Here is a 16,030-nt window from a genome sequence, read left to right as displayed (position 1 = left end):
ACCGCTGGCAGGTGCACACAAGGGACCGCGCTGGCTCTGCCTGGATTAAGCAAATGCTCGCAAAGCAATTTGCTCAAGGAGAATTTTGGCATCGGGATCGGGGGGAAGTGACCAAGGCAAAGCCCCTTCCTTTCAAATACGAGGCTGGCAGCAGGACCTTATCTCTAGCGGCTGCAAAGGGGGAGACTTCAAAACATTGAAAATTATTCATACGCTTTGAGAGAGCACAAATGCACACAAACTGAAAATGCTAATGGGAGCTTTAAAGCTGTTGGAGAGGCAGCAAGAAGTCAGAGCGCAGACGTGCCTGTGCTGGCTGGCATGAAAGCAGCTATATAGCAAAGGAAGAAATGGGAACTGGGATCGGAGGAAAGTAAGAGAAATGTGGTGAGCAGGGCTAAAGGGACTCTGAAGGACTTGAGAAATGAAAAGACACGTCAAGTGATGCTGGCCTGTTAGGGATTCAAGGTCAGACATTGGTCAGTGACACCACTGGGAAGCTCCAGAAATAACATATGTGTCCTGTATCAGTTGGAAAGCCAGATGACCTGGTCATCATATGATCTATTCTTCCCTTCCCGCAGCAAATAGAGATGAAACAGCTTATTCTAAAGGTAGGCATTTAAAAATCACCAGGTGACTTTTTATCCTTCCTTAAGGCTGCAGCCGGGGTGGTCTGAGTGTTGCCGTGATAGTGACTTTCTTCCAGCCCCTGAAGGAGTTTTGCAGCAGACAGGAGGTTGCAGACCAGCCAGCCTGCAGGTGTGGGGAGGGCTGCATGCTTGACGTGTTTCTAGAGCCCCTGCTGCTCATCGGAGATCCACAAGGCTTGAAGGTAGATTCAGCGCCCCTGGGAGGGGGCTAACTGGGTAACAGTGGAATTGTGTCTGTTGGTCAAAGATGGGGAAATTCAGACAAGGAATAAGGTGCGTATTTGATGGTGCGTTTGGAACTTTGGTAAGAGTTTGGAGAGAGTTCTGCAGTGCTGGAGAACTTCTGAAGTCAAAGTTGTCCATTTTCTGAAGATACAGTCCTATATGAGGACTGTGGGACCTGCAGAAAGGACCAGTTGGGGGAAAACCCTCTGGCAGCTGGTTTGCAGATGTCAGACTAATGGTTTAATGCCTTCCTTCCTCTCCAGCCATCACGTGTAACCTCTGCAGTTCCTGCCAGCAGTGGTTTCTACCAAATGTGCAAAGTCTTTTTTTTTCTGAATGGAGAACAGTTACGCAGCAGTAGAGGCTGGGGGTTCCCCCGTTCCTTTACACACTCTTCCTCTGGAGCTGGCAACTTCTCTGTCCTGGCTGAGACACAGTGACGAGGCAGAGGAGGTGGGGCAGCGCCGTGCTTCAGAAGAACCCGGCGCGTCCAAGTCTTGTTCTGACACCACAACCCCAATTACCTACTTCTGACTCCTGAACCACAATAAATAACTTCCTTTGGACTCAGCCTGTCCTGATGAGACATTAGAGCTTTGCCATGGTATTGTTATTTAACTTCATTTATCTCATTTTCTTCCTGTCGCTCTCTCTTTAGGGCAGAAAAGGCCGTACAGCACATACCTTGTTACTGCCTGCACCGTTCTAGTCCTGCTCCAGTGCTGGCTGGCCATGCCGCAGCTTTGTTGCCCAGACTCATACTGGTTTCTCCTATCAGGGAAGTGCTTCCTCTCTGCCTCCCACCACTGACTTTGCGGCTTCCCTGGAGAGCTGCTGGAGGCTGGAACTGGCAGTCGGACCTGGCAGCGCGCTGGTTTTGTTAAAAAGGCCAGATTGCAGCTTAATCAAACATCTTTCCAAACGGCATCAGGAAAATCCAAAGGCTCTGCTCTGGAGAGTTGAAATGAGGAACGTGCTCTTAAAATGCTGACAGGGCGTTACCGATGCTGAAGCAGATCTTTGACATGTTAAAACCATGAAGCATTGGTTTCCCTTTTTGGAACAGAAAGAGGAAATTCCTTCATGTAGCAGGACGTGTTAAAGAGCTGCTCTATCTGAGGGGTACCGATGCTGTCTCTTGCTTTCTGTTACTTCCTCAACAATTATGAGTTATAAACGTGTGTGCGTATTTCACGTATCTCATAAGCCTCAGGCAGAGCTTGTCTCCTGTTTGCTTTTATTTTGGTTGGGTTCAGCAAAACCTCTATTTTTTCCAGTTGTTTTTTCCATTCAAAGTTAGTTGTTTCACAGAGCCCCTCAGGTATTTAATTCCACTGACAGAATAATTTTATCTCTTTGTTGCTGCGATATGAAGGGACTGACAAGATTATAGAGCATAGTAGTTGCTAAAAGGATGAGTGATGTAAGGTTGTGGATGATCCTTCTGTTGTGGCTTTGGCTTCCCCTTTTGGTGGTGTGGAGGTTCCTGTGTTAAGATCCGAAATAAAGGATATGAAACTGGCAGCAATTTGGCTTAACACACAAGCAAGATTCTTAATTATATTACAACTCCTATGTTACCCAGTCTCAGGAGTGCCTGGTTCTGGCGCTCCTTAGGGTATTTCATGGGTTTTCTCATGCAGGAGCTTTAGTCACGCACCTGTCAGAAGCAGCTTTGTGGAAGAGGGCTCAGGCACGTGGTGGTTTGGAGGAGCTGCTGGAAGGGGATGCCGCGGAGGAGCAGGAGCCAGCAGGGCAGGTAACAGGGTTCCTGCGGGACACAGCTCTGTGAATTGAACAGTGATCACCCCCGTTTCACTGCTGACTGCGGCAGTGGCCTCGGAGCTGTGTGGTCTGGTGTAGCAGTGAGCTGTGGGAAGCTTTCGGGGGCCAGGGTGACGGGGTCTCTCTGCAAGTGACAAAGCACCATCAGTTCCATTTCAGCTGCTGCAGCCTCTCGCTAACCTGACTGTGGATCCTGAACACCCCAGAAGGGAGGGATCTGGCCCTCCGCTTCTTGCTGCTACGTATGGAGGGGTGAAAATTGTCCAGCGATCAAACATTTTCTGGTCAGAACTTCCTACGTAAGTGCAAGAGGAAAAATCCAATCCCAGAGTGACTCAGGGCTGAGATCAAAGGAGAGCAGGTGCAGCCGAGGCGGTAAACTGCACAGAGGAGGATCTCAGCCAGCTGATCTTGGCTGGTGCAGATAGCTAAAATTATCCTCACCCTTATTTTCTTAGAAGCCTTTTCCTTTTTTTTTTTTCCCTCCCATCTTCCTTACAAATGTCTCTTTCTGTCCCCAGCAGGGTGGTGCAGGAAGCTAATGCCCGAGTGAGTCAACATAGCGTATCCCCTGCTTCAAAGGGTTGGCGAGCTGCAGAGCAGACCCTGCCTCTGACCCGCTCTGAGCGAGAGCAGGCTGGAGGCACGGCTTCTGGCGAGACAAAACCATTTCCCACCGTGCTGTAGCTCTCCCATCATTGTGTTTAGCTTGTGACCAGGGTTTGTACATGTGTGCAGTGCAGATGTTAGCAAGGATACAGCGGTCCTCAAATTAAACAACTCAGGGCTTGAGTTGTCTTCAATATAAGAAGATAGGCAGCGTGACTGAGAAGAGGCAATAATATAGAAAAAGTGGCTTACCATGCTGAGGGACATCTGCTCATCCTTCATGTGGATTCAGCTCCCTGCAGTGTGGGGGATGATAGCACCAACCGAGCTCGTGTTGATGCCGCAGGAACTCGCTGGCTCCTCGAATAAAGAGGAGGACGGTCTATTCCAGTCGCCCCGTACCACTAACAGGAAGTGGCAACATCCATATTTTTTAAAAAACTTTTGTGTCTTATAGGAAGCTGAAGTGACTTTATTTGTTGAGCTTCACAGCAAGCGAGCGCTGTGAGAATATAGTAAGACAAAGAGCCCTGAGGCCTTTGCATATGTTTCTGCTGTGCCGTCGTCTCTGAGGAAGAGCATGACTCAGTCACACCGCCTAGAAATATTCAGAAGCGTGTTATTGCTCCTGCAGCAGAAGGGCTTGGCACAGCGCTCTGTTGGAGATGCCCTGTTTTTCCTAGGCAACAACCTAATACTCGGTTGTTTAGGCTCCCCCATGGCTGTTAAATTCCTTCCCATTACACCCCCTGAAAACAGGGTGGGCACTAGGGTATTTTTGGGCTGCAAGGATGAGTCCTGCAAAGCTCCCGCTGGCACGGCGCTGAGCTGGCAGTCAGGCGCTACCGGCAGCGATTTCATCCTCGGTCTCTCTCACCTCCGAGATGGGTGGCCAAGTGCCAAACCAGCTGTGCTTTCCAGGCGGCTTCCAGCTTTTCTTCTCCCGGGTAGGTGAGTCTGGCCTTGAAGAGACAAATGCTCACACGCTCATGCCTCAGCACTTGGGAAGAAAAGGAGCAGTTTCTTATCAACCGCGCTGGAGTGGGGAGAGAAGATAAATCCTCTGGAGGTGAAGCTACAAGGCGTGTAAGCACTTGGAAGGAAAAATACCATCATTGGTGCTGGTACATCTCCAACTTACTTGACACTTCAGGATCCTGCTGTTTCCTGGCCAGAGTGCCTGGATCGTGTTGCAGTACTGCTAAAATCCTGGCCTGGGGACCGACCGTGCCCGTACCTTGTGTTGGGGAGGGGCAGCCACCGACTTCGGTTCCTTTCTTTTTAAATGGAGTTGCATCTTCTGTAGTGGGCACTCCGTGATTAGGGCTTTCCAGGAGGTTCAAGTGTGTTTAGTTGTTTTTGACAAGCAAATGCCATCTTCCTTTTGCAGCCTTTTCACCCTCGCTGCATCCTCAGGGAGCAGAGTCTCGGAGGGAGCTGGCAGCTTGAGCCAGCACAGGGAGCCTGCACTGGGACAGGTCTTGTACGTGCAGGCAGGAGGTCCAGGAACCCCATGGGCAGCTCTGATGCTCCTGAGATCTGCCTGCTTCCATGGGCCCACATTCAGTGTTGCCGGATGCCTAGTTACGTCTCTTCCAAACCAAAAGCACGAGCTCTGCGTCTGGCTGGGTTTGGGTGATTAGATGTGAATACAGTCAAGATGGAAGGCGTCAGAAACGGAGGTGGTGCGGCAGTGGAGCAGCAGCCGAGCCTGGAAAGAAACGGCTCCAGTTAAACAGTGCAGCAGCCGTTGCGGGAGGGACTGGAACAGAGTGAATCACTGTCTGCGTTGTCCCCTCTTCCTGCTTGCGAGGGGCTTGGAGCCTGCCAGCGAGACCCTCGCACTGGAAGGGTCACGTTCCAGTCTGAGTGGACTCTTGCACAAACCTGTGAAGCGTTTGCTCAGTGCCAGGAAGACACATTTTGCCTTGGACAGCCCACGCTCCTGGAAGGAAAAGACACTGCTCCCATGAAGAAACGTCACCGGCAAGTGTGTTCCCTAACAGGGTTCCTCCCTCTTCCTAAAGAAGAAATAATGACTACAAGGGTAGGTGTAAATGCAGGACAAACAGGGTTGCAAGAAGGGAAGAAAGGGAGAAGTTGGTCCCAGATTAAATTTAATTAAGAAGGAACCTGATGGTTAACTGACAATTTGGCCTTATCTTTCCCTGTCCTCCTCCTCCTCTGTGGCCCGGTGGCTGGAGCGCTGCGGGGTGTTTTATCAGCTGGCATGTCTCTGGTTGTCCAGGAGCTCATGCCCTGGACAGCTTGACCTTTCCCAACGGCGGAAGGTAACGCCTTGCTTACTTCCATCTCTTGCTGCTCTGTTTGGTGCATCCACTTGCAGGAGCCTTGTAAAGCAACGCGAATGCAGATGTGGCCTGCCGCCGAAGGCATGTGTCCTTGGCATTTCTATTTTCACCTGTCAGTAGAAATATCACTTGCACGTGCAACTCATTAGACAAGTAACTTACCTATTGCTCTTAACTGACCACACGCGTCATCTGTAAAGAGTATAAATGACAGATTTCAGTAGAAGAATATTTTTGCTGAATTTACGTCCCTTGCCCTGCCTTCCACACAGCTTGCAGCCCTCTCTCGTCACAGGTACACTCTCTAAAATAGGATTAGCTGGACAGGATGGCAGCTAGCAGCTCCATCAAGACCTTCCTCAGCCTTTCAGCAGAAAGCCCTGGTAAGCCCAGGGAGGACACATGGCTTTGGAGTCAGTCGAGGAGCTAATTAGAGGCATGGCATTCTGTTTCAGCGGCATAAAAAGCGTGCGCTATCCAGAAAGCAGAACATCTGGCAAACAGGCTAATGAGAGCCAGGCAGGGGGAGCTCTGGGGCAAATGGGAGAGCTACCCCATAGAGTTCGTTTATAGCTCTTTGAATTTGTGGGAGGTTATTGGTTCGTTGGATTTTTTACATTATTATTCTTTATTAAAACAAACGCAGACACCAAAGATCAAACGATGAAAGCTGCAGTTTGACATAAAATAGCCAGGCTGGGAAGGGTGATTTCCCCCTGGTTCCTGGGGCTGTTTTCCCCACTCCCCTCTCGGCTCTGCCCTCGAGGTCCTCCGAGCTGCATGAGCTCCTCCGAGTGAGGGGAGTTTGTTTGCTCTCTCTGTCAGTGGGGAGTTTTTCCTTCCCCTAACCAGGGAATTTGTTTTGCAAAGGGAGAGGTTTGGGCTCAGGAAAGTTTATGCTCCTTCTCTTTCTTTCTTTTTTTTGTTGTTTTTGTTTTTTACTGTAATGATGACATATGGAAACTATTTACACAGGAGCATGCTCTGCTGCACTGAATGGAAATGCTGGAGTCCCGGCAGTATCGTTCTGGATGCCTTGTGTAAGCAGCCAGCTGGTTTTGCTTTTTCTTTTTTTCTCTTTTCTTTTTTTCCTCCTCCCTCTCTCCCTTTTCAGGGAAGGTCTGGGATAAGTTACACAAATGTGGAAGGAAGCTTTGCCATCTGCGAACAGCTCAGTTCGTTTACTCTGTCATGCCCCTTGTACCGTGAACCTCACAAATATCTGTTTTCTTTTCTTGCTGGAGGGGAGAAGACTCCTCGCTGTGACTAGTCAGCACTTTGACTCCTTTCCCTTTAGTTGTTTGTGTTTGCTGGTGAGCGAACTCTGGTATATACCGAAATAAGAGAGCGTGGCACGTGAAACCGTGCTTTACCGCCACGGTAAAGCCTAAAAGCTCTTTGTCCTGCAGCTAAAGCCTTCCAACAGCTAGTGCTGAGAAACATCCTGCCGCTACGACAGCGATAGGGAAACGGTTTAAGTGAAGTCTGAGCCACCTTCCTCAGAGGGGAGGGGAGAAAACGTTCAGCTCTGCAGAGAGCAGAGGAAAACCTTCTGTGCGTAGCTTTCCCTTGAGGAAGCTGCGAAATCAAGGACCGGCTTTCGGCGGGGAGGGAGGGAGGAACTTCGGCTCTGACTTGTCTCCCTCTCCCCAGCCCCGAGCACAAGCGTGCTGCTTCCCGGCGCGGCGGCTGCCATGCGGTGGAGAGAGCCGCCTGCCATCTACTTGGAGGATCCCGGGAGCCCTGTGGAGAGATCCTCCTATCTCATTGAGCGCGATACTAATGGTAAACGCCGTCGGGGATGTTCTGCAGCACGAGCGGAGCGGAGGCTGCATTAGTCTGTGTCATTGTTATCATGGGAGCAGCTGAGGAAATTAGCTAGCTGGAGGGCTGCCAAGCAAACAGGCAGAGGGTTGCTTTTCAAATTTGTTATTATTTTTATTATTATTTATTACCCAGATGATGCTGTTGCCTCAGGGATGCTAGATCAACCTTCTGGTACCTGATGGGGAAGGAGCCGATGCACAAAATGCAGCTCCCCACTGGAACACTTTGCCAGTGCATTTTCTGTTGCCTGTGCCTAGAAAGATGATGTCTGGTTTAGGCAGGAGGAAAACATCTTGGTTTCTAGAGTTATTTTGTGTTTCTGATTTGCGTCTTTGAGTGCTGTTTTGTATTCGTAACCTTGATCTCACCGGGACATCTCTTCTGTTTCAGCTGCGAGTTCTCTGCGTGGAACGCAGAGAGGGGTGCTGGGTTTTAGTGTGATGTGTCTGTTCCTAGTGTTGTACCTCTTCAGAGGAGGTCGGTCTCAAAGAACCACGGCAGGGTTAAAGGTAGTTTGGGCATCTTTGGCAGGGCACGATGTTTCAGTGTTTTGTTTAACGCTACAAACCTTTGCTGATTTGATGTCCTTAAAATCTGTATATACTGTAAAGCTCCAGTAACGGGGGGATATTGTAAGCAACCTGCTTAATATGTCCCTCTTTCCCAAAAGAGCTAGTGCAGCCAAGGTGCTGATTCTGTGCTGCTTCAGTATCCCCTGACCTGTGCGAGGTGAGTCACACTCGGATTTTCTCTGAACGCCCGCTGTGCTTTGAAGGTGAGCTCTGGAAAGGCCTGGAGCTCTGGCTGGTTTGAGCAAAGCATCCTGCAGCCTGGAGACTTACCTGTTAGTTAACAGGCAAACAAACCCCGAAGACTGCATCCAGTTCTGTGGATAAATAAGTCTCTGTCATGCAGTTTTTTCAAGAGCTGTGCTCTTTCGAGGTGTAAAAGGGGTGTGGGGGAGGAATCAGCCTCATTCAAACATTCGTCCAGATTTTGAGTGGTATTTTAAGGGTGTGGGGGAAGCAAGGAAGAGAAATTGGCTTAAATGCAGGATTCTCAGCAATCAGTATGCAATCTGGAAAGTCTTCACAAGCCCCAGATAAATGTTATCCTGATTTGGTTTGAGGGTGGAAAAGGCAGCTGTGGCTCGGTGCTGGTGAAGGCAACCCTGCCTCTGTCAGGGGCAGGCAGTGCCACTTCTCTCCGCGGGGGCCGTGACCTCTCTCCCCACTCCTAAGGGTGTTCTAAAAAAAGCTCAATTTTACATCAACCCTCTTTGGAAGTGTGAGGCACTGGAGGAGGGAAATCTCTGCTGAGAGCAAGAACAACCATGGCGTTTGGGTAACTGTTGAAACTCTCAGCTCCGCCACAGGTTTCGTGCACGGCCCTAAGCAGGTCTCGCTTCTGCTCGGTGTTTTTTGTCAGAGGCGCAAAAGACAAATCCTAATCCCAGAAGAAGGAACCGAGTGACATTCTCTTTTTGAACAATACTTGTCTTCACGCACTTTTTTCACGTGTCTTAGTAGCACTGAGCCTGCAGAACGTGGCAAGTGTGGAGGTCACACAGGTGCCCTGCGTGGCTCTCCCGTGCGAAGGGCACTGCGCCTCTGTAGCTACACTTTTTTTTCACGTGTCTTAGTAGCACTGAGCCTGCAGAACGTGGCAAGTGTGGAGGTCACACAGGTGCCCTGCGTGGCTCTCCCGTGCGAAGGGCACTGCGCCTCTGTAGCTACACTTGGGGGTTGCTTTTTGTGGGTGAATTGTGCTTTTTCTAATGAAATCTTTAGTTCTGAAATCTGACACTAATGTTCCGTAAAGCATTGCTCTGTAGTGCTTTGCTGGGGAGGAAGACACGCTCAGGAGTCTCAAAGTCAATCTGTGAGATAAGGACAGGAAATTCGTCTTGCTGTTGGTGTTCAGCAGAGGGGTATCGCTCCTCCCCTGCACCATACAGAGCGTTGCAGAGATGTGTTGTTTAATGACTCTGGACAACTCTGGAAAACGAGGCTTTCTACTAAAAGTACTGGCTGCTGCTGTTGTACTGTCCAGCCTCTGTGCTCTGACTGGCTCCCCTTGCCCATGGTGGTCCTGGACTCCATCCTTCCGTGGTCTGTCCTACAAATAAAAGCGAGAAGGCAGTGTTCCTTCAGCAAGCCCACTAATATGTCATGGGTTGGACATCCTTGGAGACTTCTAGCCGCTAGCTGCCTGTTTGTAGCGTATGGCTGCTGATGGCACACTGCGAACGTGACAGCACAGATCTCCTGAGCCAGGAGACCTGCTTATTGTCTGAAATAGGATGCTGACTCTTTGGATGAGCTTCTGGGAGCATTCCTGTGTTGAAGTGCTGAGGCTGAGGGTGTCTCTTCAAAGCTCCTGCATGGGAAGAGTCAGTTTGTCTGTGTACAAGCTGCCGGTTTCCAGGGGACTGGGCCACCTCTTGATGCTTGTCTGTGGTCCCAGTGCCTGCCTTGTTTGCCTGCCTCCTGATCAATCCCAGCTTGCTTAATTGTAAATCAATTTTTCTCTTGTGTTTCTGATGCAGATGGAGGTAGCTATGACATTATTAACGACGCATCCAGCCCGGCCACAGGGGACTGCTGCGTGCAGCAAAGCTCTGCCCGACACAACTGGGAAATGAACTACCAAGAGGCAGCGATCTACCTCCAGGTGAGCCTGGAAGTGCCTTTCGATGGGCTCTGGCAAGTAATTTGGGGGCAACTGGATGCTTCCTCTCTCATCTCTCCCAGTGTCAGGGACTGTAGTAGGCATTCAGCGTGTGTTCAGTCCTGCCATCTTGCTATGGGGATTTCCCCAGCTTGTCATTTTATCTCTTCAGTCGCTCTGGGGTGAATGGTCAGTGCTCTCCTGGAGACATCTCATGTTCTGAAAGGGGAAGTCTTAATCCTGCCTTGGCCACAGATTTGGTGGGCGGCCCTGACGTGTTTGTTTAGCATCAGTCATGCCCTGCAGGTCACGTAAGATGCAAGAGAAAGTAGAGGTCTTGATTTCTATGGAAGAAAGTGTGCTGAGATTAGCATCAGTCCAGGAGTGAAATTAATTGTATTTAAAAAGAAAAACAAACAAACCCCACCCAATCTCCAGTAAGAGGAACCACCATCATTACTTCAACAAAGGTGTAGTATTTTTAAGGTCACTGTACAGTCTGGTGTGATGAACTAGCTACCAAAACTGAGCTTCTCCCGGAGCTGTCCAGTCTGCCATTGCTACTGGTTCCCTTACTGTCCTTCCTTCCTCCTTCTCCTCGTTCCCTCTCTGAGGCTCTGCGTTGCCCTTTGAGATGCTTTGGACCCAGTTAGGTTTTTTGCCTAAGTCACTGCGAGGTGACTGAAACCATTTGTTCCTCCCCACTCTTACCCCCAGCACTGAGAAGTATTGATTCTTGGACCTTGGTGACACTTCAGCTTCATGGTGTGCCAGAGCAGCCCTGACAATAGAACAGTAGCTCCAGCCTCTCCCGGGCTGTCGTTTAAACTCCTGATAGTTGGAGACACTCTGCAGAGGGTCGCTGAGCTGCCGCAGCCTCTGATGGCGATGCACGCAGCAGGCTCGGCCCTTCTGATGCAGATTATTCTTGCTGCTGCCTTGACCAGTGGTCACGATGACAGTGTCCTTGAAATGAAGTGGACAGAACGTAAAGAGCGCAGATTGTTTACGTGAACCAGTAGCTGCAGGCAAGAGCGTCTTATCGGAATAAGAGGACTCTGCTGTCCAGCGACGTTTGGAATTGCTTGGCTACCGCGAGGCGGAATTTAGGCTGTTTTTCATTCTGCAAGTGTGTTTTGTCAGGCGTGAATAAGAGTGCCCTGCTGATCGGAGCCAGCGCTCTCCTGGAGGCGGGGGTTGTGGTTTATGGAGCCTGCTGCTGGGTTCTGTCCTGCTCGCAATCTGGCTCACTGACCCGGCAGCGTGTGGGGGGGTTTGTTCTCAAACAGAATGTGAGCTTGGCTGTGAGATGAGTAAATGAGAAACAGTCGAAACCCTCTTCTGAATTAGTCTCGAGAATGCTTCTCTTCTTAAAAGAGATCCTGTTTCCTGACCTTGTTGCCCATTTGCAATCGCAGTTTCTCCACTTTGATAGTAATAGCTACTGCCCTTGCAGTAATTGCTTACCTGGAAAGATGTTAGTTTTAAAAAAACCCAACTCCTTGTGCATCTGCATGTCCATGCGGGGGAGAAATGATCACTTATGACAAATTCCGAGAAGCAGCAAGTTTCCCATGAGGGGAAAAGGCTCCCTTGCTTAAACCATCGACTGAAGAAACAGAAGAAGCCCTTGGGTGCTTCCGCATGAAAAACCTCTAAATTCTCCCTGAACTAAGTTTCTTCCCAGAGGTAAAAATACTAATGATGGAGCTGTTTAAAAATCTGTTGTAGGCAAACTGTTAAGATGGAGTATCTGACCTTTTAATATTAATTAAGCTTTCTAGTTAAGAGGGGATGGCGAATCAGCGTGGAGACGCGTTAATTTTTCGTGGAGTCGGTCTCCTCATGTTCCTGGAGCAGAAAACAGTGTGTGCGCTCCCATGTTTTCTCCCAGACGTTTTGCAAGGCCCAGATAAGGAGGAGCAACTGTCAGCCAGGTGCCCTGGAGCTTATCTGTGTGTTTTCGTTTCTGTCCTGGAGAAATTTAATCAAAGGAGTCTGTAAACATGTGGAAGTGGTTGCAAGTACGTGAAGCGCGGGGTTTATGTTGGGATGTTGACTGAAGTTTCTTTGCCTGCCCTTATAAACTCTTTCAGCACCCCTCCTCGTTTTGAAAAGGCTCGAGGGTTTCTGAAGCCGGAGGTCGTGGATATTAATGAGTTTCATTACTGAAACATGTTTATGAGCACAAGGGGATGTCCCACGTACGTGTTTCATTCCTCAATAAAAAGATCAATGTCAGGCTGTAAGGTGGGAGTAGGCTGTTGGGAATTGTGTCTGATCCTTATGAAAGTCTGTATTCTTCATGTGGAAAGCTGTGTTGCAGCACCGAGAGTCACTAGTGCTGTTCTCTGCTTTATTCCTGCCGCCCTAGGAAGGAGAAAATAATGATAAGTTCTTCACTCACCCCAAAAATGCCAAAGCACTTGCTGCCTACCTCTTTGCACACAATCACCTTTTCTACCTGATGGAGCTGAGCACAGCCCTGCTTCTCCTGTTGCTGTCTCTCTGCGAGGCGCCTGCTGTCCCTATGCTCCGTCTGGGCATCTTCGTAAGTACTTTGGGGCAAAGGGAAGAAGTCTGCCTGCTTTGCAGTGGTGGGTAAGAGGAAAACAAGACTAACAAGGAGAAAGAAAGTAGCAGTAGCAAGAAAAAAACACCTGGCTTGTTCTGTAAATTGGCTGACAGCAGAAACGCCAACCAGCAAAACATCCCTTTTCCCCTAGATGTGCACAGACCACAAAGAGAGTGGCACTTATTTCCTGTTATCAGTTTGTGCAGTTCTTCAATTTTGTAACTGTTAGTGGTGTGGGGGGATTTGCTTTTTCTTGAGATAACTCGAGAATCTGTCTGTTTTGGGGTGATTTTAAAGTCACGGTCAGGGTTGGTGCCGTTAGCCCAGCACCACCACTGGTTCCCAGAACAGACCCCAGCCTGGGACAGGTTGCTAAACCTTCTCCTGTCCTCTCCTCCCAGCGCTGTGAGGACCCTCTGTAATGTGTATATGTGAGGACTTGAAGTTTTATGCCTCAGCTTCACAAAATGCAGGCTGAGAGCAGGGACACACGAAGTGGTGCGTACCTTGGTCAGTCCACAAACCCTTCGTGAGGCACCGCTGTCAGGCGCAGTGCTAAGGAGCTGCTGGTGCTGGTGGGAGAACCAACATCTGCTTTTGGAGCTGCAGATGGCACCCCAGGACTGTGCCAGGGGTATAGGACAGCTGTGACAACCCTGGGGTGAAAGTGTTCCTCAGAATGTGTCCACGGCAGCGTAATTGGGTTTGGATTTTGAGCTGTGACTAAAGCTGAGCTTATGAGAAAATACTGCCGTTGTCTTTGTGGTGCGCTTGGCATCTTCCAGCAGAGAAGCGCTCCATCAGCACTGCCAGAAGCTGCGTTCTGCTCCCGAGCTGCATCAGGACCCTGTCTGTTGTTGTCCAGAACATCTATTTCAAGAGAAAACCATTCTCTACATAAATTCTCTCTGCCCAGCAGCTTTTCCTTCTGCGTTGCACTAAAAACCATTGCAGTCTCAAGCAATTTGACAAGGTTTTTGCTCAAGTTGCTGCTGTCTTGCCCTTTCGTTTCAAATGTATCAATACATTTTTTTGATGTATTATTCAAGGCCAGAAGGGATGTGGACTCCAGGAAATTCTGGGCTGATACTGAATAGAGGAAAATTCTACAGGCTTTAGTAAAAGCACAAAGCAATATATATAAGAACTTCAAAGTTTCTATAAAGCAAGTGCTGTGCTTGCTTGAAGAGCGGCCTTGAGTTTTCCTGCGTGTCACAGAGCTGTGCTCAGGCTGCTGTCAAACCCACTGTGCTTCTTGAGACAGGAAGGGCGGGTGTGTGGCCTCTGATGGGGTGCTGTTCTTTACAGCTTTCCTGTGCTGTAACAGGTCCATGCAACCCTGGAGCTGTTTGCGTTGATTGTGGTGGTCTTTGAACTCTCCATGAAGATGAGGTGGCTGGGCTTCCAAACCTTTATCAGGCACAAAAGGACTATGGTGAAGGTAAGTTCTCTCTCTGATTGTCAGTATTTCTCCTTAAGCATCTTCAAGAACCGAAGAACCGGATTAAATATTGGCCTGTGCTGTAGCAGGGATGACTTAGCCGTGTGTCCCAGCTGCCAAATGATTCATGTGAGATCTCTAAGCTCTTGGAGATACCTCCCATCCTTAAAGGGTCCCCGTAAATGGGTGGTTAGGGAGAGCTTTGTCTTTCCCAAAAGGAGACTGCAGCTGCACCTCTCATTAAACCCTTTTTTTGCAGACTTGTGTGCTGTTTGTACAGTTCATAGAGGCCATCGTGGTGCTGGTGCGCCAGACCTCGCACGTCCGGATAACGAGGGCTCTGCGCTGTATCTTCCTGGTGGACTGCCGTTACTGTGGTGCCGTCAGAAGGTGAGGGAGCAGCTGGCTGGGCCTTCTGCTGTCGTGCCTGGGCCTGGGGCGGAGGAGAAGCACTCTGATCCTGCAGGCATCTGGGGAAAATCAGCATCTTGTGGGCATTTCAGATCTTAGAGATCTTTTGTGATTGTGGCTGGAGGGGACCTCGTGCCTTCCCTGAAGTGTCGTAGGCAGTAGCTTTGTGCTCACAGTACAGGGTGCCTCAGAGAGCACAACGTCAATGTGGCTGTGCTGTTTCTGGCTCCCAGGTTTGCCTGTAAACTGCACAGTGAATCACAGAGCTGGTCTTAGTCTGGAGAAGGAAGGCTAACGGGGTGACATGAGTGGTGTTCGCTGTACCTGAGAGATGACTGCAAAGGACAGCTACGTAGCTTGGAAATTGCCTTGATTGACCCAGCTTTCTACTTTTAGTCCTTGGAGAGAGTGGGAAGAGAGTCCTCAAGTCTGGTGTGGTGGTTTTTTCCCCCTGCCATCCCAGAGGAGAAAATGTGCAAAATTTAGTTTATTAATGATTTCTTATTTTTTCAGAAATCTGCGGCAGATCTTCCAGTCCCTCCCACCATTTATTGACATTCTTCTCCTCCTGCTTTTCTTCATGGTGATTTTTGCCATCCTGGGTGAGTTGTATTTACGGAAGGAGAAGCGATGCTCTCCACCAGTTACTGTCCAAAACCAACACAAACAGCCTGGAGGACTATAAAGCTGATCAGATTCAGAGTCCCGCTGGGACTGTCCATTTATCCCACTTCACCCACAGTCATCTGGAAGGCAGAATTAAAGATCCCAAAACTCTAGAAGCTGTGTATTTGATTTTGAGACAAAGGTCCTTTTGACCTCTTTGAGAGGAGAGTCTGTGCTGTGTCTTTGTGGTTTCCAAGTTCTGTTTCCATCAACTACTCAATCTTTTAAGATTAGTCTACGTTCCCACCAGTGCATGTGTCTGTAGTGTCCCTGCTACAGTCCGACACACAAACCGCCCCTGGAAAGTTTGTTGCTGAAAGGATCGGTGAAGTGTATTGGCCAATCTGAATGGAGGAGCCTTCCAGATAGTGACCTCTTCATGGTGTCAGAGGGGGCTTACTCTTAGTGTGACCTTCTCTTTGGGAACAGAGACTCACCGCTCTGCTGCTTGGCATTAAACAGACTTCCTTTTTGCTTCTTCTTTCCCCCATTCTTCTCCAGGTTTTTACTTGTTTTCTCCAAACCACTCAGATCCGGTGAGTATCGCTAATTCTTCCAGCTGAAGCTCAGGTCCCATTTTGACATGCTGAAGAATCAGAAGTCACTGTGTAGACGTAGCCAGTTCCTGTGTGGTGGCCTGAGAGGCCAGATGCCAGCTGGTCAGAGGCTGCTTGGCCGCTGGTTAACCCCTGCTGGGAAGGAAGACGAGCAGAGAACTTCCTCAAAGACAGGATGCCCCGAAGGGAACCTTCACGGAGTTGTTCCTTGTTCTTGGGGTCTTCATTCAGTCAAACGAGCTCCCCAGGGGGAGGAAGGTATCTGGGTGGAAGCTTGGCCACCTCTGACTGTGGCTGTT

The 16,030-nt window shown here is 49.4% G+C and overlaps 1 protein-coding gene across 1 annotated transcript in view; it reads left to right on the top strand.

Annotated features, from left to right (window-relative positions):
- Positions 1-16,030, top strand: part of TPCN1 (two pore segment channel 1) — a 41,987-nt gene that overhangs the window by 8,260 nt on the left and 17,697 nt on the right. The window contains exons 2-7 of the mRNA XM_010138115.1: positions 9,960-10,084; positions 12,456-12,632; positions 13,984-14,097; positions 14,357-14,487; positions 15,022-15,110; positions 15,676-15,710. Coding sequence (XP_010136417.1) covers positions 9,960-10,084; positions 12,456-12,632; positions 13,984-14,097; positions 14,357-14,487; positions 15,022-15,110; positions 15,676-15,710 — 671 coding nt within the window. The remainder of the gene's footprint in view (positions 1-9,959; positions 10,085-12,455; positions 12,633-13,983; positions 14,098-14,356; positions 14,488-15,021; positions 15,111-15,675; positions 15,711-16,030) is intronic.

This window comes from Buceros rhinoceros, unplaced genomic scaffold (genome assembly GCF_000710305.1).
Source record: "Buceros rhinoceros silvestris isolate BGI_N320 unplaced genomic scaffold, ASM71030v1 scaffold19716, whole genome shotgun sequence".
Taxonomy (NCBI): domain Eukaryota; kingdom Metazoa; phylum Chordata; class Aves; order Bucerotiformes; family Bucerotidae; genus Buceros; species Buceros rhinoceros.
This window is presented reverse-complemented; position numbering and strand designations above follow the sequence as displayed.